At 41.3% G+C, this 26,304-nt stretch overlaps 1 protein-coding gene across 6 annotated transcripts; it reads right to left on the reverse strand.

Annotated features, from left to right (window-relative positions):
• Positions 1-394: 394 nt before the first annotated feature.
• On the reverse strand, positions 395-25,890 carry TSC22D2 (TSC22 domain family member 2). Of its 6 annotated transcripts, XM_040566930.1 has the most exons (5): positions 23,824-25,890; positions 13,247-13,320; positions 9,436-9,507; positions 3,097-3,148; positions 1,807-1,971 (listed from the first exon to the last, which is right to left on the reverse strand). In XM_040566930.1, exons 1-4 carry the CDS (start codon positions 25,803-25,805, stop codon positions 3,108-3,110), a joined length of 2,169 nt encoding a protein of 722 aa, XP_040422864.1. In that variant the 5' UTR covers positions 25,806-25,890; the 3' UTR covers positions 1,807-1,971; positions 3,097-3,107. The 6 variants fall into 6 exon arrangements, with proteins under 6 accessions (XP_040422862.1, XP_040422863.1, XP_040422864.1 ...); XM_040566928.1 differs by lacking the exon at positions 13,247-13,320 and having other exon boundaries at positions 395-1,971; positions 23,824-25,889; XM_040566932.1 differs by lacking the exon at positions 13,247-13,320 and having other exon boundaries at positions 9,399-9,507.
• Between the last annotated feature and the right edge of the window lie 414 nt (positions 25,891-26,304).

Genomic DNA, 26,304 nt, shown 5'->3' on the forward strand with positions numbered 1-26,304 from the left:
ACCAAACCATTTCAAGACCCCAGCACATAGTGATTGGTACAAGAACAAACCAGTAGAGTCACCGACGTCATTAGAATTATGCTTTTCCCAGAACACCCCTCAAAATCCACAGAAAAAAAAACACAGCAAGATTATTGCAAGAAAAGCAGTTAGAATTCCAGCATTGCAGTTAGAATTCCAGCATTATTCCATTACTGGCTCCCTAGTTGTCTTTGTTTTGTTAAAAAAATACAGAATTTAAAAAAGGTACAGAATTTAGTTACCTTGTAACCACATCTACAGCCACAAATTTTCAAAACTGCAATTTAATTTCAGAAAATGTGTTAAAATATATATTTATACATCAATTTGACACACTGTGTTAGTTTACACAAATGATGGTCTCGCTTGAAACTGTATTTATGAAATGTACATTTTTAATTTAAATACTCAGTATACACTGCACTTAATCTGCATGTTGCATTTATTAAATACATTAAAATCTGCAATGTAACAAAACGTTTTCTGCATATGAAATTCAAAACACCATTTTAAATGAACAAAAGATGGCTCACTTCATTTTTTTAAACAACTAGTGCATAGCACACTAGCTCAGCTCCACCAACACCAGCTGTTCTTTCTTTATTTGACATTGTTCACAGACTATTACATATTACAATAAGAGTGCTGGATAAAAACATGAGGTACGAAAGTGGTTCAAAGATTATAGGTCATGCAGATCATGCTAGACAGCAAAGAAAGTTGTGAATGAGAAAACACTAAATAAAAATACATAAAGAATGTGCATTATAAAATAAAAAACTCAATTACACAGCTTTGCTTCTTTGGTTACAAAGTAGGTTGAACAATTTCACAGCTTTTTATTCCCACCCAAAAAAAAATTATACGAAATGTCAAAAAGCAGAGGAATCGTGGCAATTTCTCTCTATTAGAAAGTAGAAACAGAAATGAGCGAAGTTTTCTTCATCAAAATAGCCCATCAATTATTTATTATATCACAATAACTGGTGACTACCTGTACAGATGCACTATGGTCTTCATACTTACACTCTATACAAAATTTACATTCAAGCTGGATCTTTACTACCGTAAATAAATACCAAAGGTAAATTGCCATTAGTGTTAGAAATATGCCAGGATTCTTTTTGTTCAATTATTGCCTAAACATTTTTATCTATTAAACGCAATCCCATCTATCATTTTACTGATACATACATTTATTAAAAAATTAAAAAAGTTCTGTGACATTGTTCATGTACATTATGAAAATAGCAGCCCTGTAATAAATAAAACAAATAAATGAAACTAATGTAGGCAAATGTTACTTATATTGAAAGAACAGTGGCTCTTAAGATGAATTGTTACTTCTTACAAGATAGCAAGGCTCAAAGTAATCCATGGGTAATGGAAACCTCGGAGAGCCACCAAAGCTCTTAAAGACCTCACTCCGGCACACCAAGCAAATGCATTCTCTGCATTAACAACTGTCTACCACTCCCCTTGTGCACTGATGACATAACGGACACCAACTGCACTTCATAACTTATCTGTGAGGGAAAGCTCTTGGAGAATGATTGTCTAATACTGAAAAGGCCAAACACACAACAGAAGCATGGCTACTTGCTTTCATATAAAGTGGAAAGAACATCAGTGGCACACAAGGACAGACTGCTCTCAGGTTTTTTGTTTTTTAAACGAGGCAAGAAAGCTTTACGCTGAGGAGACATTCGGCTGCTGTGGAGGTTGTGTTGGCTGTGGAGGCTGTGCTATCACTGCTTGCGCTTGTGAAGTGCTACTAGGATTGGCCTGTTGGGTTGAAAGTTGGGATAACTGATCGTTGTTTGAAAGAGATTTTAACAGTGCATTTTCTCGTTCAAGTAAAGAGTTTCTTTCAACTAATTCTTTTATTTGTTCCTTCAGGACTTCCACTTCTTCTCTTACTGCATACATCAAATGGCTTTTCACTAGATCCTGCAAAGAACAAGCTGACAGTTACTCCAACTGAAAGAACAGTTCCATTCCACCCCAAGCCCAGAATTCACTGCTTTACTATAAATAATAATTTATAATTAGCCTGAACAAATTAGCCTTCAAGAACAGTTAACCTAGTGCTTTAATTCACAATAAAGTGGCCCATACATCCAAAGCTTTGCTTGCAGCATTCAACAGTAACTAAGTTCTAGCACACAGCAACCTAAGTATGTTTCTATTATAACTGACTTCTATCCCACCTCACCCCCCACTGAAGAACAAGGAATATTGACAAAGTTAAAGTAACCTGAGTAGATACAGAACTTTTGAAAGGGTCTTTTTGTTATACTGCATGTATTTATAATCCAACAGAATATTAGGACAACAGTAACCTTCAGGTACTATCCTATCCTTATGGCCTTAGAGGCCGGTGTTAACTGCTTAAATGAGGCTCTCTCCCATGAACAGCTTCGACAGGCAGGATTGCAGTACACGTAAACCATCACCTGCCATCTCGTGAAGCCTTGTCACCTCAGTTATGCTGAAGACAACGCCCTAGAATTATGCAGCTACCCAGAATGAAAGCATCAGCTCTGAAGTTTTGACCCCATGGTAGGAGTCCAGTGTTGAATCCCAAGCACTGAGGTGTACGAAAAATCAAGAAATAAGAAAGCCCCTAAATCAGCACAAGGAAAAAATCAAACTGAATTTAACTGAAGCTGAACTAACTGTGAAGGATGGCGCAGCAGAACTGACGATGAAGAAACCAGAAATGAATATCACTAAAATAAGAAACCCGTGCTATTTTCAGCACTGCTTTAAATTCAGTCTCAGCTTGTTCACAGAAATTTATATAAAAATTCGTTTAAGAACATTTTTGGGCCAACAATATAAGTGACAAGTATATAAGCAAAGTGTCACTTTTAACTTAAAGTGAAATACCTTGTTTGTGGTCATCCCATAGCTTATACAGAAAATCCTTTCTTCAAACAAATCCTTTTTTCTCAGTCTGACCCAACTGAAGGAAAGTTACTGACTCATAGAAAGACAACACAGCTGGAAACTTATGCTCAATGACAAACTGCTGAACCTATTAGAAATAATAGCTTGGGTTTCTTTACTTACCATTGCCTGTTCTATTTTGTTGTCAATGGCAACAACACTTGCACCAGATGCACTGTAAACATAAACAGAAAACTTTGTGAGCATTACCGTATCATTTGGTTGAAACTCTGCACCTATTGGCACCCATAGGATTCCTAGAACACGTTTTCTGAAAGGCTAGAGCTTCAGTGTCAAAGGTTCAATACATAATCATGTATTGCCCCCCCAGCCGTACTGCCTAGTACAGTTAGAGCACCTGAGACACTGCTCCTTCAGTCTGTAATTCCTTAGACTACACGTACTTTCCTGTGTGTCATACATTTGAATAGACAGTAGAATAAATACTTTAATTCCTTGCCTCATTTTTCAGCTTTCTTTCCTGGGGAAAATGGGGATACATGGGATATTCATGAGGTCCTAACCTCTAGTTTAATTTCTGCTCAATTGCTTTTATAAAGCACCGAAGAAAAAAAGTATAGTATCTGTTCTCTGGCTTTACTTGAAGATTACTTCCCATTAGGAAATAATTGGATCTGCATTGTCTTTACTACTTTACAACCAAGCAGCAGTAGTCAATAGGAGTGTAAGACATGTCCAGAGACCTGGAACTCCACAAGAGCATTTACTCAGTTTCAGTGAATTCTCAGTGGATCATGTTTAACGATCTAAAAAAATGCACTGCCCTTTGCCTGCTTACAGCTATGAGTCAGTCTTGTTCCGAAAGACATACTAACGCAGAGCAGTCCGACAAAACATCTCAATCATCGGTACAAGAAAGCAGGTATTTACTGTGGGAAACAAGATGTTGAACTACATCTTTAAATACCAGATTACAGCAATTCAGGTCTTTTTAGGCTGGCTGTTTTCAAGTCACAATATAGAAACACAAATCAGGGGGTGTCCCCTGATCTCCTCCAGACTGATTCTCTAGGTGGAGAAGAGGTGTAGCCCACCCCAGGGGATAAGACAGGATTCAGCAGAGGAACACATCCACAGCAGCCACAGAATAAATTCAAACCACATGCATTTTCTGTCATCCCTTACGCTCCTTGCCTGACCTCCTATACTAGGTCCTGGTGATCCGACTTTACTCCACAGCTCCATGTCTGACACAAGACTGCAGTTCTTGGACTACTTGCCAGGCCTGCTAGTTGTATCTACTGATACGCTCCACCAGAGGAGGAAGTTGCTATCGGTAGTGTGCAGCCACGTTAAAAAACAAGTTAACATGCAGGAAAAATGGAAGGTTTGCAGTCAGGCTTGGAAACTTGCCCCTTTAAGAATACATAACACTCGCTGATACCATACACTAAGAAAAAATACTTAAGGCTTTTTACAGTGAGTATCAGCAAGGTGGTCATAAATATTAGTTTTGTACATGAAACAAAGCCTCACTGCTGAAAGAATAAGTCACTATTTAGAGAAACCCATTTTACAGAGTCCCACAAAAACAGCCAGTACCTAACACCAATCATTTACAAGTAAAGGGAATTAGCTTCTGAGACTGAGAAAGTAACAGCCTCTATTGGTAAAGTACACAAAGCCTGTAATCTGTAACTACAATGCTTGAACATGTATTTAACAAGAAATGCGTTCCAGTTGTGCAGGGGCTCAACTTAAATGCCTCTACACAAATGCACGTAGCAGGGGGAAAAAGAGCAGGGGGAAGTGGCACTTTCAGCTCAGTCTCAGGGCTCTGATATCCTAGGCCTTGGTGAAATGCGGTGGGATGGCTTGTGCAGCTGGAGCGCTGAGGTGGATGGCTACAGGCTCCTCCAGAGAGAGGCAGGGAAGGAGAGGCGGTGGGGTAGCCCTCTGCATTAGGAAGGGCCAAGCGTCTCTGGGTAAGAGTCAGGGGAAAGGCCTGTAAGGGAGATACTGTGGTTGGAGTATGTTACAGAGCACCCAACCAGGATGAAGAAGCAGAGAAAATCTACAAGCAGCTGTAAGCGTCATGATCGCTAGCACTTGCTCTCAAGGGAGACAACTTCTCAGATGTCTGCTGGAAATACAACACAGCAGAGAAGCAGCAGAACGGGAGACCCCTGGAACGTGTGGAGGGTAACTTCCTGCCACGGGCGGTGAGGGAACCGGCCAGGGAAGGTCACCGCACCAAGGTGAGACTTACAGTAATCTTTGTCAGTTTTCCCAGCTACAGTTTTGCTTTTTAACCACCTATCTCTAAAGGCCCTTCTATCATACACAGCAGACGGACAAAAACCTACTTAATCTGAGAAATCCTCATTTAGATGATTTCAAAAATCCTGGTGGCTTAAATATAGTTTTCACATTTTATTTTGAAAAGACCATGGGCAAAACTAGATTTGACTGATAATACTGCTTAGCTATAGCACACAATCACGTATGCAGCTTTCGGACCAAAAGTGTTTTATCCAATACTTACAGCTTGCACCTCATAACTCTTTACATAGGAAAAATATTCTTAACATATATATACACAACTCAAGAACAGCACTATTCTGTTTCAAATGCCTTGTAAACAAAAAAGAAGCCTCTTGGACAACCATGTACATACAAATGAAGAAAACAAGAAGAGAACTGGTAAGTCTAAGTGCACATCTGATTTCTAGTGTATGTTATATTTAATGTAGAGCAATTGCACTTTCCACAATGCAGTGCATTGTTAAAACCTTGGTGTAATTCTGACTTCACTGCTACAAAAATTTCTCCTATGGAGATATGGTATCCCACAAGTATGGAAAGACGTTACTAAGAAGAGGCTTCAGTATCATCAACAAGCTATAATAATGTGAAACAAGTCTTTGGTATGCCTGTTAGCACAACATATGCCAGTATATAAATTACGGGAAGTATTGGTATTGCATAGTGATCAAACTAGTGTTTTCTTTTGTAAAGTGTAATTCTATGGTTCATGAAAACTTGCTTACTATAGACTATTCCAAAAAGTTGAATGACACTGTTCAAAAGAAAGTGAATAAAATAAGTGATGTAAAAATTGAGGATCAGTGGATCGGGAGACAGCAAAGAAAGTTAACGCCTTAACGCTGACTTCATTAATGGTTGGAGGAAAATTTAACCTTCAGCACTACCTGACATATGTATGCATTATAACCCATTTCAATGGTGAATTCAACAAGCACCACTGTGGTCAATCTAGTATTTTCACCATTAGTGACTTTAGACAGACCCATCATCCTTCCAAGAGATTTGTACTCAACTTCAAAATTCGTTTTGAAAGCTAGGTAGAAAGACCAAGAATCTAAGTTTCGAAAGAAAGGCATTTACAACTTAACTCACTCTGTATGCTTAAAAAAAGAACATTCATTTTTACAGATTCCAGTCCTCAGTAGTGCACGTATTTTATATCAAAATTAAATGCATTAGGAACATGAGTTATAAACAGTCCCACTTTGGCACTGTCAAGTACTACACTAGGTAATAGCGCCCCACATTTAAATGAGACTGCAAGTCCTAGTGACAGGATGTTGCAAGCCAATTTTGAAGCTTGTGTGAGAGCAGGAAAGACTACCTGCAGAACAAACAGCAAGAGGTACACTGATGGTAGCAAGTCACATCCCATAGCTAACACACGGTAACTCTTCCTATAGCACTAGATCTATCCTGTTTTAGTTGAAATTGGAAAAGATGGCATCATAAACCACAATCAGACATCCCTGAAACTAAGTGACCTCCCCTAGCTCCTTCCTTGTTACCACTTTAAATGAAACTTTGAAGTAACCTTTCTGAAAGGATAAGTAAGGTATTTCAAAGCACACCCATATTTGTTCTGTTTGTAAGTGAATTTCAAACTAAAACAATATGCATGTTAACTTGTTCTTTCCCCTCACTGGGGAGTTACCATAGTCAACTACGCCCCTCTTGACGTCTTACCACTAGCCAAACTATTCAGTCCACCCATAGAAGCCTTATCTATTCTTTAAGGAGTTAAGGCGAGTTTAACTGATCTCCTGCAACACTTAAAATTCATGAACGTTTAATGCTTCACATAAAAATGCAATGGAAACTTAATCATATTGCTTGGAATTAAAGTTTAACAACAACAATGGCTGTTTCAGGCAAATCCATATAAAGCTCCTATTCTACCATTACCACACAAAGGAAATCACGTCCCAGAAGAGCAATCATCCAGACTCATATGGATATGCCAAAAAGCCATTATTCCTCTTGTTACTCCTCTGAAGTAATAGTGCCAGTCAAAAAGAAAGACTGATGAGACTTGTGCCCTGAGCAATGCCTAGGTGAAAACTAAGAAGGGAAAACATTTGCAGGGCTCCTCATTTCACTAACATTTAACAGTTTGAATGTTATCATCGCTCTTCCCTGCCAAGGTGTATTAGTGAGAAATACCTGTCTCTATTTTAGTTAAGAATTCTTAGCAATATCTATCTATTGTGATAGCACGTAGCCAGCTTTGCTGCCTTCAAATAGTCCCAGGAGATGGCTGCTCATAGGAGAACAATCCATATTTGTTCAGAACAATACTACAGTTACAGAGGAAGATTTTCTTCCATGTTTGCACTAAGTTCTCCTAACAAATAAATCCCTGAGGTTCATAGACTGTTTCTGAAGGAGCTACAGAACGTAATTAAAAAGCCTACGACCAGGTTTAAGATCATTATGTTCCGCAGTATGTGAACCCCTAAGTTTTGGGATGAGGAAACAGGGATTCTGAGGAACTCAGAAGGACTTTCATTTTTTGCGGCAGAGACTTCTTTCACAAACCTGAGACCACAGAAGCCCCAAACCACTTAACTTGCCATCAGACGACTCAGGCCTGAGCGCAGGCTCCTGCTGGCATTAGAGGCTGCCCCTGCCCACCGGTTCCATCCTGCTGGGGCTTCCCTCTGCGTGCCCACAGCCCAGAGAGGGAGCACGGACCGCGCTTCAGCTCCCCTGCCAGGTTTTCACTGGAAATACTTGCACCAACCCTGATGAAGTTGCTTCAACATTTTTACAAATGCTTGCTTTCACTATGAAGTGTTCAACAAAGATACAAGACTATTTTTCAGAAGCCACTTATATTGCTTTTCTTCTCCTGTATTCCACATTTCCTGTGCCTGTTTTGGACATTATACAGGAATCCAATATTTGTCTCAGTTGTAATCACTAGCAATTTTAGTTGTCTGGGTTTTTTGAATCCACTTCTGCATCTTAAGGATTATTTCAAGTTATAGACAAAAATAAGAGAAACAAATGAGTGATAGACCTTAAAGTGCATTTTTGGTTTATGTACCAAACTTGTACTCAAGGCCATGAAGTTTGCTTCAGTTAAATACGTCTTTGAACATAAATACTACCACTGTCCGTAAATACATAGAAATGGCATCATCCAGAGCTTAACACAGAAATACTCATTTGTACAAGAAAAGAAAGATGTGCTTTTGAAACTTGGCCTAAAGCTAGCATTTTAACAAAAAACAGCAGGATGCATTAGCATTACTTTTAAGCATCAGTGTTGTAAAATATACGAATTATTGCCAAGCAAACTTTAAAGGATTCAGTTAAGCTTTTGCAAGTTGAAGAGCCTCTCAAGTCAAATGCAGCCAGTACAGTGATAAAATTGTTACCAATACTTAAAAAAAATAAGATCTATACTCCACAGAGCTTGCTAAGCAGTATTGTGACAGGCCAGAGCATCGCAAAACATTAAGTCACATAATCACTAGGACTTAATGCTGACAATAAAAAAATCTTCAAAATCATTAAAGTGCAAGAAAGAAACCATTTGCAGCTACTGATGAATTAGTAATGCATCTCTGGTGAGTCATATCTGTAACAAATATGACTTTGTTGCACTTCATTGCAGTTTCTCGCCATGAATTCAATGCTGACTTAGTAAGCTTACTTTGTCCTCATACCATGTCACAGTTCGTGTTTGTTACCCATCTAGTTTAACTTAAGCAGAATGAAAACAAGCCACTAAGCTTCCTTTCCTGGCCTCAAGCCTGAAGGATTTTAACTTTATCAGCAACATTTTCACAACCTTTTTTCTGACATAAGACTTAAGAGTCACAATGTCAAAGTTGTGTTTTTTTTTTTTTTTGACAAGGAAGCTGTAAAATGTTTTATTGAAGGCCAGCTATTAGCTGACCAGCATTAAACTCTTTCAGCTTATACTTTATTATACATGCATAATAAAGGAAGAAGAAAAATAGCATTTCAGACTTTAGTTATAAGTTTCATTACATATATTTCAACTCCATGACTGCTTTCAGACTTCCAGGCAACAGAGGTCCAACATGAAGTTCTGAACACAAGCAACAGTTCTGCGCAAATGAAATGACGAGAAACTTGCATAGAGCAAAGCCATTCATGCATACCTCAGCATGTATGCATTCCATATTTAAGCATTCATACCTATCCCAGAAGGTCTTTGACTCACGTAACTTGTTGAAATGGAACGCTTGGTAGAATGCAGTTGACGGATTCCTATGAGATCCAAGAATCAAACAGAGATATTGAAAATGGATATATAATATAAATACTAACTCTTATTCTACCAAAATAATTTAGCTATCCAGACAGGTTAAGTTTTTGTCCACATGTTTAGATTTTGCAGAATCCCTAAAAGTTCAATGGCTGCAAGTCCTTACTGTTTCTATGAGTTTCCATTAAAGACACATTGATTCCATATTTCCTACTAATTTTCACGCTATTTCAAGTTGCTTCTGTAAAGGACTATACAGTAAAAGCTATTAATGAAACATCTCATAGAATGCTGACAGTCTCCTATAGGTAACCTGTATAGCACCCTAGTGCTATACATACCTAAATTCAAGGCATTTCACAAAATGTCTCTAGAACACTACCCAGTGTATCTGTTCTACCTAACACCCTGCTTTATATTAGAAACACAGGAGTTCTCTAACTGGACCTCCAAGTCAGAGCTAAATAGGCCACGTTCAACCTACTAAAGTTTAAGTTAAAACTGAAAAACAGGTTAAGTTAAAATTGAAATACAGAATCTAAGATATCGCTAACTTTGTAAGCGGTTGCCACAGTTGTCCTCACGCTTCCCCTGACGTACAACAGGCCAACTGCTGTTCAGGGGCCCCTTGCTGACCCGTAAACCTGAGCGCACTAGCTGCTGCCCTGGTTCTCACAGAGCTCCAGCAGACTGGTAACTTTTCTGAACACAGGACACGGTGGCACAAGTTCTGTCACCAATGCCAAACCCTTAAGACAGCCTGACCCTCCTTGTTTGGTGTGTATTTGCCCACAGACAGCAGCTATACCAAGAGGGTAATTTGAAGACCATAATTATCCAAACACTCATCTGAAGACTTACTGCTTATAGGATACTAGAGGAAGCACAAAGTCAAAATTCTCCACTGCTAGTAGCTGTATCAGTGTTACAGCTAAGCTTAGGAACTCATCAGTACTGCTGTTTATCCTGACACTGGTGTAGCTATGCCAGCCCTGGAGAAGAATTTAACAGCTTAGTTGAACAGTCTTCAGAAGAGCTAGTATTGGCTCAGCTTCCTTTTGAAGGCAGTTTTAAGATCAGAAGCTTATACCAACATTAGAAGCACAGGTGTCCATCCCTTTTCTAAGTTTGCAGCAAGAACACTTCTTAAAACAACTGTCTTCGAGGTAATTATTTCCATTTAAGCACAACTACTGTATGTATACTTGAAATCATAAGAAAACGTCACAGAAGCAGCACCATAAGACGCTATTAACCTGAAGTAATTTGATTCCCATGACAGTTGTATACAAACAGCCTAGCAAGGTTAGTAGTTAATAACGCACGTCTCAGCAAAGATCAGGAATCACTTGCTTGTGGTGTTTGTCACTCCATCTCCTACCTTCAACTCTCTACCCTCCATGAATTTAGCTTAAAGCCTGCTACAGATGTTGCTTGATCAAACTGACCAAATACCATGCTTTCGTGTTAGAACTTATGTTTTCCTAAGTATTACACACTTGAGTGACAATTCAAGTACTTATAGAGAGAAGCAGTACGTAGCAGCACAATAAGTAAAGGACATATGAGTGATACAGGGACATAACATAGAAAGCAACTGGCATCTGCAGATACAACAGCACTCCTTTGCTTAAAGGAAGGATGAGGCCCAACCTCTTCTAATTAAGTTATCTGATGCATATGTAAAAGTCTCTTCCTCATAAATTGACTGTAAACAAAAAGTCATTTATCTCCCAAGATAAATTTACTTGCATCATACAAAACCCTATTGCTATTGTTAGCTTTGAAAGGTTGTGGCTTACAACCACACAGCGTGTATTTCACACAATCTGTTTTTGCACTGATAGGCTATATGCAATATACTCTCACAATTCTTCAGCAAGTATCTGGAAAATATCTGGAAAAGCATGAGCAAGTTTTCTTGTTAAATTCTCATTTTTACAAAAAAATCTCAGCAGCAGGGTATATTACCTTAGACAACTAACATTTTTTACTCTGTAGCTATATCTCACTCAACAAGATGTCAATGGGGGATGGTGCGCTATCTCAATACAAAAAGCAAATCCAGAGAGGTAACTGATGTCTGACATGCAGGTCTGAGCTGATGTTTGAGTTCCAGACTGCTGAGGCATCTATTTTTAACCACATTAAACTGTAAAGGGTTGGAGAATTACTGAACTCCTTTCAGCTTGCTGAAACAATCAAGAAAACTGCTTACAGCAGCAGTGCAGCCTGCCCTGCAGCGCAACCGCCGGAGCACCAGAAGTCATTCCGACACCGTCCCCACCACACCTAGGGGCGGCCCGGACCAGGGAAGCTGATTCCCGAGGCTCCCTCCCCAGAAGCAGGCACCACGGTTCAGTCCCAGCTGCTGGCAGACTTGCACAGCGGGGCCCAACAGCCAGCTAGAGAGGGGGTCCCCAGTGCTTCACCAGAGGAGTCCCCTCCTCTTCCACAGGAGGTACACCAGGCATTTTTCTCCATCTCTGGTTGAAGAACAGGTGTTCCCAAGGATGGCTTGATTCTAGATCCAGAGACTGTGACAGATGACTAGCATAGCAAGTTTAGACATTCAAACTGCATCTCACTCTGCGCAAGAGTCTGTTTCTCTATGATTAAGTCCTACGGCAGATTTATTTCCTCTAAACACTCACAAACTCCAATGTTCTCTACACACTCCAGAATTACCGTTTTTAACAACAGCTTTAGCATGACAGAAACTTGATCTAAATTTAAAGGATGACAATTTTAACAGTTCTCTGCATACCTGAAACATCAAGTTGTCCCTTTAAAAGAGAAGTCTAAACCATATCCGAACTCTCACCTCACATTTGGAAGGATTTAGAAGGGTATCCTCCCTCCCACTGCTGTTAATCAGGGCAAGCATGTGCCAAATTGAAACTTTACTCAAGAAAGCTCTGCTTTGCTACAAAGCAGGCCCATGAAAGCTGGCAAATTTTCAGGTACACAGACAGATGCTTTTTCATTTGAATAAGGCTACTGGCTCTGGAAGTACCAGTTACCAACATGACCCACAGAGGCCTTGTTTCCAGCTCCCACCTCCGAAGGAAGACTAGGAGCATCGCTGCTCATTACACAACCAAGCATGTTCCAACTACTGGCCAACAGCAGCAGTTAAAGGCCACAAAAGGAGGAATTCCTGAAGAATACCAAGAATTTTTCAAGGTGTCAAAATAAGAGTTCATACCACTCCACCTCAGACAGTTCTGTCTCAAGATCAGTGATTAACTGAGGACACAGATGATGCAGAAGACTAAAAATGCCAAAGTACCCATCTGTGAAGGTGAAGAACATGAAACTAACAGGTCAAATAACCCATGTTCAATACCTCAGATGAAAATCAAAGCAAAATAGAACCACCTATTATTACCTATACAGCAGCAAACCAGCATGGATTGCCATTTTAGAAGCTTATGTGAAACAAAAATTCTTTACGAAAAAAATTAACAGGCCTCATATAGAAAGAACACAGAAGATCTAATTATTATTAAATTAGTAGTGCTTTTAATGCCACCTTGCATGACATCTTTGTAATTAAGATCATGGCTTATTCAAAGTGGGTCCACAATTGATCAACTACTCTGTACACGTGGCTCTCCAATAGTTCAGTGGAAGAATGGAAGGATGCATCAACCAGAGCTCTCCAGGGGTCTCCTCCGAGTCTGTTATAAGAAACTTTAATCCATGACTTGGACAGTGGAGTACAGACTATCTTTATACCTGCAGATGATCTGCAAGCACTCTGGACAGCAGGAATAGAATTCAGGAAGATCTTGCCCAATTGGAGCAATGGTCTGAAATAAAAAGGATGCAATTCAATAAGGATAAGCATGAAGTATTATGCTCTGGTAGCAATAATCAGCTGCACAACTACAAAACATGGAATCAGTAGTTCAGTGCAATTCCACAGAAGAGAATCTAAGCAGAAGTAAAAATCTTGCAGAAGTATCAAAGTTGTGATACTTCAGTCTTACACAAGCTATGCATATACTAACTGAAGTCTTGTTTCATTTGGCCCCTAACTTAGATGTCTTACAGTTTCAGATGCAAACTGTCCAGAAGGATATAAACCTACCAAGGTTCAGGTAAGACCACTAGATGTTATCTCCATTCCCTCCCTCTCCCCCCATTAATCAGTATCACAAGTAGGAAAATTAAGCATTGAAGAAAGATGGAAAACAGTTCTAGGCTTCATGTACTTAAAAATATCTGCAAAGGAAAAGAAAATCTCATACTTGTTGGGTATAAGCACAACAAAAATACTATGGGTTTTTGGGTTTTAACACGCAGAAAAAGTTTATATTACACATCAGAATTGTTTTCCACGCAAACAGTAAGGAATGGAAAAGAACTCTTACAGTACTGGTGGAATTCCCATCCTTGGTGATTCTAGAAGAGATCAAATAGTCATTGCTCCAAAAGATTTCAGGCCCTTAAAGCCCCAGACAAGCCCATCGGCCCATCTTTCACAATTCTCTGAGAATTCATGAGATCACTAGCAAGAACTTTAAAGTTCTTCCTTTGAATAGAATCAATTTCTACAGGAATCAAATTTAACTATGAAACAGAATAGAAAGAAGTAAAGAAAGACTAGTTCACACTCTGAAACCAAGCTGCCTTTCATTTCAATTGTATAGTTCATTTACTTTTCTGGTGGAAAGTGAAGAATGATCACCCTAAAACAAAATTCTTCTTAGTTGCACAGAAAGCTCATATCGTAGCATGTTAAGATTAGAAAGTATTAGTAAAGCATCCTGTATTCTTGTGTTCCTGTTCTTAGAAGGTCATTATAGAGTAATGCTCTTGCATCAGAAGGATGGGAAATTCAGCAGCAAGCTTCTCTTTCTTTATCCTCTGCACAGAAGTTTATAGGAACCTGACTATGCATCTGTAAAATAAAACCGTTCTTTAGCCATACTTATCAAAGCACAGAAAAAAATTAAAATTTATACAAGATTATATTGCCTAGAAGGCATTTGAAACAGCAGTTAGTTTTCAGTTACATGCTGTACTGATCACCAAAAGGCTGTTTCACTAGTAGCTTGCTATGTAACTAGTAGCTACAACCTGCAAAGACCGACTACAATTGGTGTTCAGATGTTGGGGTGGTTTCTTTAGGAGTTGAACCATGGGTTTTGTTGTCACTTGACAACAGCTTATCAGGAAACTCCCTGCAAAGTTTATAGTATTTTAAGATTGTGTTTAGCCTAATAACAAAATTCCTTCTCCACTCCTCTTTTAAAAACTGTTCCACTTCTTATTTATACTACTATAAATCAACTGCGGGATCTCCTGATATTCTACAAAACATAGTAACCAGAGTACAAAGCTTACAAGAGAGACTTGGCAAATATTAAACTTGGGGCAGTCAATGTGGAATTAAAGAAAGAGAAAAGATTAAAACTATCAAGTCATGTTTAATTATGTAGTTCCATTGACATCCTTCTTTAAAGCCATTATACTTGAAATACATATGCTGAGAAAAACAGCAAGAACTAGACTGTTGCATTCAGTTTTAGATGCATTTTAACTATTGTGACAGGAAAGGCTGACTAAATTAGCAGCCTGCATGACTGTTTTTGGGACAGTGGCTCCAAACCACCATGTACTTTTTGTTTCATAGTCTACTTGTGAATGAAAGTATCATGAAGTGGAAACAAAGCATTCAGCACAGGTCTGTCCTCCACCAGAAAAATCAAGAGAAACAAATTTAACTGCTAAAAAAAATCACTTAATATAGGACATGCTTAACAGCAGTTTTGCAACATAATTCAAGATGGAGATGAAAGAACAGCCGGATGTAATGTACAGCAGCAATCAGGATACTGTCTGCAGCACCAGCAATGCTTCAGATGCTTTACAAACAAGCTGTGCACTCCCTCTCAACTCTTCCAGAAATGATGAAACTGCAGCTAATGAGCTAAAGCATGTATCACCTGAAATGCAACATCAGTCTGACATTAACAGCTTTCTTTCAACTAAGCTGCATCTCAAAGTCCTGATGTTTGGATTTAAAGTATGAGAAAAGAACTAGTTTCCTACCAGAGTTGCCTATTCCTTTCCACAGGAAAGATCAGAGCAGTAGCCCATATCTTCTCCATAAAGAGGATTTTGGAATTTTTTTTTTTGTACTGACTAGAGGTCTCTAAGGAGAAAGTGAATGAGATGACTGTCAAGTGGTCGTAGTAAGCAAGTCTGACAGAGCCATTTCACTACCATCTACTTGGTCTGTTGAAATGATGGCATTAGCTTGCCCTTGCTCTGGGGGCCTGGATCTCTGAAACACACTTGTAACATTCTTCAGTCCCGACATTCGCTAGGGAAAAAGAGTAAAAACACTTAAAAGAACTGAAAGTGAGAATACAGAATGGACTGAGCAGGTGAAATTGACATTAATAATGGTCACAGCAGAGGGATACAGCAAATAATCTGAACATTTAGCACACAGCTCTGAACAAAGCAGTCACTGGTACCTCTACCATGCCCTCCCAAGGAGGATCACCATTCTCCTGAGTTACAAAGAAGAGATGCCAACAATTTCTCTACTTGTTACAGCAATGAGTAATTGCAGAAAACACTTTTCTACTTGACTCACCATTACATTTTAAAACATACTCAAAGTCCTTGATAGTCTTGTTCCAAAGTAGATCAGATACCATTTCACAGCATTATGGAACAGACACGCCTGAGGTGATAGTGGTTTGCGAGACAAAAGGTGACCCAGCCTCACTTCCGCACTCAATTAGTATCAAATAGCAAGTTTTTTTCCCCATGTACGCTTTGGTTGCTTGGTTGATTTTCTCATGCCTTTTTTTTATGGTGGTGTTTCTTTTGTTTGTGAGGATTTTTTATTTATTTATTTTTTAAAGAATTTGACTATCAACTCTGGAAAATCTTGTCTAAAATACCAGAACCTTTTGAGGCAACATTAAATCCGAACTAATTTCTTAAGTAGTTTAATATTTAATATCTACGAGTCTGTTGTACATTTGCTTTACAGAAGCTAACCAGATGAGATGTCTTAGGTGCAACTATACCTAAGCATTCACTCAGGTCTACCGAGTTTTGCCACCAGTAAATTCAAGGCTTTTTCTGATTAATGTCACTTTGTAGCTTTTGCCTGCCAAGTTTTTGGCAATACAAATATCAGTAAATACAAAATCAGTAGAACACAGGAACATGAAAAGTGAGACTTTTCTCTTGATTTTATTACAATCTTTGAAAGCATGAATGAATGTTTCTATGAAGGAAGAATTACAGCTCAATTATATTGGCAAAAATTAATGAGGACAGTGGGACAGCACGCTTCCTGTACACAGAGCTGTGAATTGATAAAAGGGAGGCACCTCATCATAAGACATAACTAAATAACAGTGGTCTGTAACTGCACTAGGTTAACAATCATTCTTGGAGGGAACTTTGTCTAAGAGTTCAAGTAGTGCTCAACTTTTACATTTACATTTAAGAAAAATACTCTGAAACTCAACTATTCCTTTCATATTAATTCAGTTCTCAATATAAGAGAATTACCTTGATTTCTACTCTCAGCTTGGCTGGTGAAGAAGAAAGCATTTATTAATACATACGAACTTATTACTACAGAGGATTAGGTTCCTACTGCTTGCTCTGCCCACAAACTAGATTTCATCAAACCTATTGGTGAAAGGAAAAACAGTTTGATTATTGATGAAAGAGACATTGCAGAGTGAACAGTTTGCTTGAGAATATTAATTTTCATAGAAAACAGCCCAAAATTGAAACCCCCCCCAACTATGTTGCACATGAAGTTACAGTACAGCAGTTTAAGATATTTTAGCTACCAATAAATACTAGTAGTTCCTGTTCTTTGACAACAATGTTTATTTCAAGATCTATGAGAAAGAAAAAAAAAGTTAAGGAAAACAGATTTTCAAGGAGACTTAGCACAATCCTACCTGTCCTTATTTATGTGACATGGCTCAAGAAAGCATCTCTTAGCGAACAGGTTTAAGTACTTAGCTTTTTAAGCAGATATTAGAATCTAGAGTATGTATGGCACAGTTTGCAAGTTTACTTCTTTGCCTTTCTACACCATTTACAAGTTGTTTACAGCCTGTTTCATGCAAGCACACGCTCAGCTGAAGTTATAACTAGCACACACTCAGCACAAGAGCTACCACTTGGCTTCAAGATGTTATTTTAAAGAGGCACTGTAAGGTTGGTCAAGGTGTTGAAGGACCTTGCAACCTCCAAACCAGCACCAGGGGCAGAGGCCCCGGGCACAAACCTCAGCCGGGGAGGCTCCCTGTGGCCCCCAGGCAATGCTTCTGTGCCAGGCGGGTGCCACAGGGTGCTGGGGTCTCCTTGGGGACCTTCAGAAGCTGCCAGGACGTGGCCCTGGGCAGCCCTGCTGGGTAGGGCTGGGGCAGAAGGACCTGGAGGTACCTCCAAACCCAGCCTGTCCCTTTCTGTAGCTGTCTTCTGCTATTGACACAGATCTCTTTCAGTTTGTAAACTCCAATGAGCACCACACCAACAGGCCAGCTGTCATTGTGCTAGACAGCTGACAGCGCTCTGTTATACTGATTAGTATTTCCACCTTCTCACTGCACTGAGAAAATAATTCAATCAAGCTGTCATGATACAAATATTATTCCTAGCTTCAAAGGGTGAACATGCATACAAAAAACCTCCTGGAATAATTTTTTTTCACGCAAAATAAAAAGAGAAGCATCTAGCTGTCCTTCATGTGGCAGAATAGGCAACTCACCTGCCTTACGTGAGTAAAAATAGATCATCCTGTAATGCAAAGAATTTACTAGAACTTAATACATGTTTGAATTTATAATTTAATTTTAAAAATAAAGGGATTTTCAAGAAGAATAATGAAGACACTACACTTCAAGCAACCTTTTATGCCTGGAGAACCTTCTCAGAACATACTAGCTTTAGTACTATAAATAAAATTATCTTTACAGTTTGTCAAATACATGAATAAAAGTAAACACCTGTGCTGACAATCTAGATTTATCTACCAGAACTAAAATACTCATACTTTGGCAGTAAAATTTTCACAGAATCTTAAAGAATCTTTGCTAACACACAAAATGCATAAACAAAATCGGTATTTTTCATGAGCAGCAGGAGCTATTAATCATCAGCTTTATAACTGAAAAAATATATAACCTCAAAATGCAACAGGCTGATACTCAATATCCAGTACAGTCACAGGGAACAATTCCTTTTCCCTTCATGGTCCCTTTAGGCTGTAAGGGATTATCAGGAACTCGGGAGGACGCACAGTCTGAGACCAATTTCAGTTCCCGTAGTTTGGCAGTAGCTCAGTAGTCCTGCCTAGCTCAACAAACCTAAAGACTTGAATATTCAGCTTTTAATGAGAGCTTTCAAAAAGCTCCCGTGAAACATATGCTGTTATTTCTATCATACAAAACGGCATTGAGAAAGAGGCTGACTATGGAAAGCTTGCACTCTGCTGTAGTGAGTAGAAAAAAACAAACCTACAGCAGCTGAGCAAAATACTTGGGAGTATAAGGTACAGAGAACCATTTATTTCAGAGCTGGTATACTGCAGTCTTCAAAAGAAGCTGAATTGTTTAAATTTGTGAACTTCTTTAAAGTATTTTCCCCCTTTCTTCCTTTTAATAACCATCTCATCTGAAACAGTTATATCTCATTAGGTTTAAGACTGTATGGATTTGCCCTTAACAAAGGCATTTAAAAGTGTAAGCTGGAAAACAGCACTGTCAAACAAGCAATCACAATTTTCTGTTTAAACGCCTTTCAACACTCCAGAATATAGAACATGTTAAGTTTTCCATAATCTAGAAAACATTGTGTTAGAGTTACCTTACGGAATTTTTGCTATAGAAAGTACAAGACATGAATGCAACCAATTGCAGCTTTATTTGCGTTAACTATCATTTGATATCACCAACTGTACCGTTCACCTCGGAGGTCCCATCTCAACTGTGTTCCAAGTGCTGTAGTTCTGGCCACTGACCCGAAGGCACTCACTTTGAGAGCACGCCTGCATTTCATTCTCACCTGCCTCTGCAAACCCTCTTACACAGAACCCTTTAGGGGAGATGAAAACATTCAGATCCGTAGCTGCAGTGGAGTTCAGAGTTTTAATAAGTTTACAAACACAGTGAAGAAAGGGACAGAATTCAATAATAACGCAGTTCAAGTACTGCTTACTGGTACGCATTCGCAGAACACTCATTCTTCAGGAGTACAACAAAATGTGCATCGAGGGCAATACATAAAAAACTGATACCAAAGTTACATCCATGCCTATGCCGTTTCTTTCTTCCTTACATTATGAATACGGTCTCATGAGCTCAGTTTCAACAATTATACTTTGTCAGCAACAATTAGTACACTACACAAAAAAGTGATTTAACTGAGCAGAGAGACCTATGCTGTGAAGAGGTCTGTATAGCCAGGTTTTCAACAGTTTAGCTGCTGTAGCTGACAGTCCACAATTGCAGCCATTCATTAGCATTCCTGGAATACAGCCGGCACAGTTCAAGCTGGTCAGCTATCTCTGGAAAGTGATCTATACTCTGCTCCTTTTCCAACACGCCTAGTAATATTTTGCCCCCAAAGCCTGCCAAACATGCAGGAGGTTTGAACAAGCCTTCTCAGTAACATTCTTTTAACATAGGCAACATATTTCTTTTCCCCCAAGAGCCAAAATAAAATATTAAACCAGCTAGAACATTATGCCTGTCAGCTACAAATTTGGGTATACATGGACATAAAGGTGAATGAGGAACTGACATACACTGATCCTGAAACATACCGCTGTTAAAGACCAGCACATAAAGACCAGTCGACATGAACATGAGATCCAGTTCTGACTGTTTTCATAGCATTTGGCAGACATTAAACTCAAAGTGGATTGCAATGTCCACATCTAGCTCAGTAAGAGTAGCATTTCCTCAATCCTTGCATACTGCTGCAGTTTATTCTACTTGTAGACACACAGAGAGGAAAAAAATGTTATGCAGTAGATCTTTCATAACTTGTACAGAATATATTTCTCTTTTTAAGATCTCAGCAATTTAGATATCTAAACTAAGTAACAGAGCTTTGCTTTTTAAAGGAAGGCTGTGACGTGTCAAAGGCTTTTTTATTCTGGACCCTCTCCCCCCCGGTAAGATTTCATGGTTACTCAATTCATCATTATTCAGCAGGTCAACACAAGGAACTGCAGTTTCATTTACATTATCATAAAAGTGTAATGGACTATCAAGGCAGGAAATTGAAGGTTTTTAGGCAACACATCTTGCAAAAAAATCAGTTCTACATCTACAGATAAATAATTCTATATATGTATCATCTCCTCACACCTCAATGTGTGTATGCATCACTTCCTCCACCCCAATTTTAGACGTAGGACAATTTAAAACAGTAGACCATAAGAGAGGAATAATACAAAGAACTTTTTTTCAAACAACATTGGAGCTGATCAGCATTTTATATAGGCCTCTGTCTCTTACTATAGCTCTTGGTCTGTTTTGAAAGGGGTCTCTTCCTAAACTATTTTACCAAATAGTTCCTCTTCATATTCGAAGTGGTGAATGACTTACTAGATGAACTCACAATATTTAGAGCTATACAGTATTCCTTGATGAATCATTATTTTAGAAGAGTACTGTAAGAATAATCTATAGAAGTTTGTGAAGTTTCAAGCCTGTAAAAATGCTTAAATATAGTCAAAGGTGTCAGAAGAAATGCAGACACCTGCCTACAACCTTAATGTCACACATTAAGGTTGAAAAGAAAAATGCCTTCCACAGAATTTCTAGCTCTTGCAATCACAAAGTAAGTTCTCTACACAAAACCAAGCGTTAACTTCCTGAACCAGCAGGCAGCCTGAAGCAGTGACTCACGATGTGCAAGCTCCCTTTGCGCCCTATTAGTTTTATCGCAGTGTCAACCCTCAGCCTATTAATGACACTTGAAGGTCTTCATTAACTATTTCACCACTGGTTTCAGACCAGTGAGCAGCTGGGAATAAGCCCAGGGGAGTAATGGTGTAATTTAAATGGCTGGAAAGAGGAAAAAAGCAGGAGGAGGAGGAAAACAGCAAACATGCAGTTATTTTATAACAAAGCCTTCTCAGCGACTACAGCAAATATAAATTAAGTGGTAAAACAGCATTTAACAAGCTGTTAGGCTTTTCTCCTTTGTCTGGAAACAGGAGAAGTAAAAACCTTAGATCTCCATCTCCTACTCTGTGCGACGCGTAGGCCTGTTTAGAGTAAGCTTTCATTACTTACCAGCATTGCTACTAAATAAAACTATTCCAAGCTGGCAGACACACACCCCAGAGCTCCTGCTCAGTGCACCACTCCAGCAAATGACTAGGTTTTATCACCCAGCGCAGAAGCAGACAACTGAGAAGTACGCATTTCTTTCAAGATAACCACAAGTTAGTTTCCCTACTGCACGTCGTAAGGCAGCACGTACAAAGAACGCGCTGCACTCCGATCCGTTCCTGTTTCTCACTCGCGGCTCTCGTGGCCACATTTCTGAGAAAGCTTCAGAAGCTAACAATGTACGAAGCAGTGCTGCAAGGTGGCTCAACCTCAAATAAAACAATACAAAAATAACTTTTAAAAATCACTGTTCAGGGCATGGCTACCAAGACCTGTCTCACCAGTACCCAACACAAAGTTTGCAGGTTACAGCTCTAAGTCACACGAGTCTTCCCCTCACCATTAGGTAAGGGATTCACTTGTCACAGTCACGCCTGTTACTACACTTTATATAAACACTAAGTATTACAAGCTATGCAAAATGAAAGTCATTAACATGATTAAAAACACGCTTTTTTTTCTGATAACATACTGAGCCATTGAAAATACCTGGCTGAAATCAAACCTTATTGGCACTATGAAGACTTTGCCAGGAACCCTCCTAAGGTAGGCACGACCACCGGAAAAATTTAACTGTATAACTAAGTCTTTTATGGCTTTAATTAGAACTCAACTGCCTTCAAGCCAGCTCTTGCTTGCATAAAGGTATCAGTAAGGTTACCACCTCAAACGAAGCTAGGCAAAGCTCCAGAGAGCACAAGACCGTTGTTACTGCACAACTAACTCTTAAAACACTAATTTGTCTCTGGGGTACCTTCTCCATCCAAGACACCCTGACCCCACACACGCAGCAGCTTTACTAAAAAGCACTCGAAGCAACGCTGAGAGCATTATCATACAGTCTGGTGTTCTTCCACGGGAAGGGAAGGCCTAAAGGATAATTTAGGCACATCAGACCTTTTCATAAAGGTGTTATTCCTATTTTTAAAGATACAAACAGTATAACCCCCGTGTTTTATTCCCCCAAAATGCAGTAATCCCAACAATAAATGTTAATGACATTAACTCAATGCTCAAACTCTGCTTTCCTTGGAAGTCTTCTCTCAAAGGAGCAGTCAGCAAGAACAGCTTTAGTCATCATGCTACCCTCCAGAACAGTCTGACAAGTCTACAAGAATCAAAGAAATTTATGGTCCCTCTCTCAGGCCCTTCAGCAAGCCTTCTCATATTACACGCCACACTACATTATTGAAATCAACAGTTCCTAATTATTTTTCGATTACAACCTCAAAATACATTTTCTTACTTTCCACTGTGTCTACATCTTCACTCAAGTAAGCAGAGTAAGTGGTATCCTTCTCATTCAAAGAGCTGTTATCTGTAGAGCTTCCACTACGTCAGCACATTACATTCACGTCCAGATGCAAGTACTTGCCTTACTGACTGGTAATGTAAAATGCAGGATAATTAAAAAAATGGAATCAGTGCTAGAAGCCTGTAAGTTTTCCGAGATACCTCAACTGGCTGGCCCTAAGATAGCAGGGCACAGTGCAGTATAGCAGTGGAGTGTTATTCTAACCTGGCTGTCATTCGGCTATTTTATACTAAGTTCAGGGGAAAGGAAAGGAGTGAACTGAGCAATAATTCTTCACACACTGAGCAATTATGTGTAGGAGGGCAGACAGTTTTCAGTCACTTTGATTCAGAAAATGAATTATTTGTGCATTAAGCAGCTTTCTTGCTGTTTTTTGCCCTGCTTTGAGAGAAAAGTAATCACAATCACAGCCCGAGAAAAACTACAGTTTGCTACTTGCCTAAACACCCTGCTAAGCTTTGTACAGTTCAAAAAAAGTAAAGTTTCAGTTAAGACTTTTTGAAAAATATGAACTGATAGAAAACTTGACAGTAAGTTGAAGGATTTTTACCCCCTTACTAAAAGGTATTTTTATGGTGTTAAAAAATAACTCATACCTGTCTTCATCACCATCAACGGGAATAGATATGCCAAACACAGAGCTGGCAAGACTGTTCATAGGAGTACTCGCAGGTAACTGAAGAGGGTTTGCTAGAGCATCTGGAATGGGAGGCTTCACAAGAGGTTTTTCAGCTGTAAGAGAAAGTGGTGGCTGAGGTAGGGGTTCCGATTTTCTTCTAGTATCATCGATCTGGCCTACTATGGATTGAGCTTGAGTCTGAAACTGTCCGAGGTTTGACTGTGGCAGATTCGTAGGTACGTTAGGGGCGCCTTGTATTAAGGAGTGTCCGACATGCTGCTGCTGGACAACACCGGTACTTCTACTGACAGAAGTGTGGCTAGTCAGTTGCGACTGGACCAGCGTAACAGGGACATTTGGCATAGTAACAGAAGTGGTAGACACACTAGGCACGCTTGTACCGGGCACAACTGCAGGCACGTTCTGAACTCCAGAAACCATGGCATGGGGAGCACCAGGCATTCCAGACACTTGACTGCTTCCACCCATTTGATGCTGAGTCACAGATTTCTGTTGCACAACCCCCGCGTGTCCAATCCCTTGCTGCACCACACCTCCTGGTTGCGGAACGGCAGTCTGACCAGCTTGTGTCTGGCCGCTCTGCATTACTCCCGATCCCTGTCCGACCGCTTCACCCGGCTGCGCTGACACCCCCATCACAGGTGCTCCCACAGGTGAGGGATTTTGGCCAGTCACCTGGCCCACAGGGAGGCTGGAAGCCACAGTACTTGGAACAGAGCCTGCAGTAGCTTGTTGAATAGCTCCTTGAGACTGCATAATTGTCACGTGTTGCATGTATTCTGACTGACCAGAAGGTTGCGTCGGCAATAGATGTACAGGTGGTGGAATCTGGGACTGAGAATAAGCAAATTGTTGAGGCTGAGTCACTGGTATGCTTGCTTGTTGCACCTGCTGCTGTGCCACAGGCATGCTGGGCTGGCCTATTGTTACACTTGGAGGTGCCATGCCTTTCCCATTGGGTCCAGCCTGTGCAACACTCTGCGTATTCACCTGTGGCTGCGATTGCTGTGGCACCATCATTTGCTGATTTGCTACTGAAGCCCCAGAAAACATAGGCTGAGCGGTACTTTGAGGCATGGCCCCACCTATGGGTTGCTGCGGCTGCTGTTGTTGCCCAATGACAAAACTAGGTTGCTGTAGGCTCATCTTCTCTGTCTGGAGCAGCTGTGACACAGCAGTAATGGAACTGTCAGCTATGGAATCAGGGCCATGTGCCGATGCTGGCACAGCAGAGACCACGACGGAACCTCCTGTGGCACCAAGACCGCTGTCCCTCTCTTGAGCGGCCTGCTCGAAGGTGCTGCTGTGCCTAATGCAATCTCCAGTCCTGCCCAGGACACCACCACCATCTGAGTCCCGGTCATAATACTCCATACACGTCCATCGTCCTCGCCTGTAGGGCTCGCCTGTGCCATGGTCCAGCTTGATCACCCTGAAGCGTGAGCTGCACGCAGCAGCCACTGTCTGAGACATCGTCCCAGGGGCGGCGGATGCAGAAGGCCCTGTGGAGGGCAAGGCAGTTTGAGCACCGCTGCCTCCTGCCACGGCAGCGCCAGGGGCTGCACCTGGCAGGGGCACGGCAGAGCTCTTGGGCACAGCCCCCCCACTGGGGGCCACGGCTGGCGGAGCGGCAGCTCCCCCGCCAGCAGCCGCAGCCAGCTGCCCATCCAGGAGGAGGTTGGGAGAGACGCTGCCGGGAGTTTCGGCCTCGCCCACGTTGTTGAGAGTCTCTTCGGAGGAGCTCCGCTCGCAGACGTCCTCAGGGCCGTAGTCGGTGGCTCGGGAAACGTCGAAGATTTCAGAAGACACGTCCTCGGTGCGGGACTCGTCGGGGTCATCCAGACTCTCCGTGTCCTCGGTGATGCTGCTGGCCACCTGCGCCGTGGTCACGCTGGTGATCTGGAAGCAGCTCTTCTTCTTGGCCGGCATCTTGGACATGTTTCCGCCGCGGGGAGGGGCTCCGGCAGCCGGGGCGCGGCGAGCGCGGCGCCGGCCGGGGGCGGCGCGGGCTGTCACGGCGTGCCGGCCGGGCCCCCGGCGCTGCCGCACATCCTCCGGCGCCTTCCTGCCCTGCGGCGGGCGGCCGGGCCCGGCCGCGGCGCTCCCGCTCGGGGGCCGCGCGGGGGGCGGCGGCGCCGCTCCTCCTCTTCCTCCCCGGCCGCAGCCCTCCTCCCGCCGCCGGCCGCGGGGCCTCCGCCTCCTCCTCCTCCTCCTCCCCGCCGCGTCCCCGCTCCGAGCTTCCTGCCGGACGGCCCGGCCCGGCGGGTGGGGGGCGCAGGGCGCGGCCCGGGCGCGGGCAGGGGGCGGCCGCAGAAGCGCCCCGCGGCCCGCCCCGCCCGAGGGCCCCGCGGCGGCCGGGCGAGGCCCAGGCGGCCCCGCGTCCCCCCGCCCTGCTCCGCGCTCTACCTGGAGACCAGCGCCAGGCGCATCCTGCTCG

Source organism: Cygnus olor, chromosome 9 (genome assembly GCF_009769625.2).
Source record: "Cygnus olor isolate bCygOlo1 chromosome 9, bCygOlo1.pri.v2, whole genome shotgun sequence".
Classification (NCBI taxonomy): domain Eukaryota; kingdom Metazoa; phylum Chordata; class Aves; order Anseriformes; family Anatidae; genus Cygnus; species Cygnus olor.

Coding starts and splice junctions, on each gene's coding strand:
- TSC22D2 (XM_040566928.1), bottom strand. CDS start 25,805: ATGTCCAAGATGCCGGCCAAGAAGAAGAGCTGCTTCCAGATCACCAGC. Junction 9,508..23,823: donor GTTGATGGTGATGAAGACAG/GTATGAGTTATT, acceptor TGGATCTCATAG/GAATCCGTCAACTGCATTCT. Junction 3,149..9,435: donor TCAAAGACCTTCTGGGATAG/GTATGAATGCTT, acceptor TTATGTTTACAG/TGCATCTGGTGCAAGTGTTG.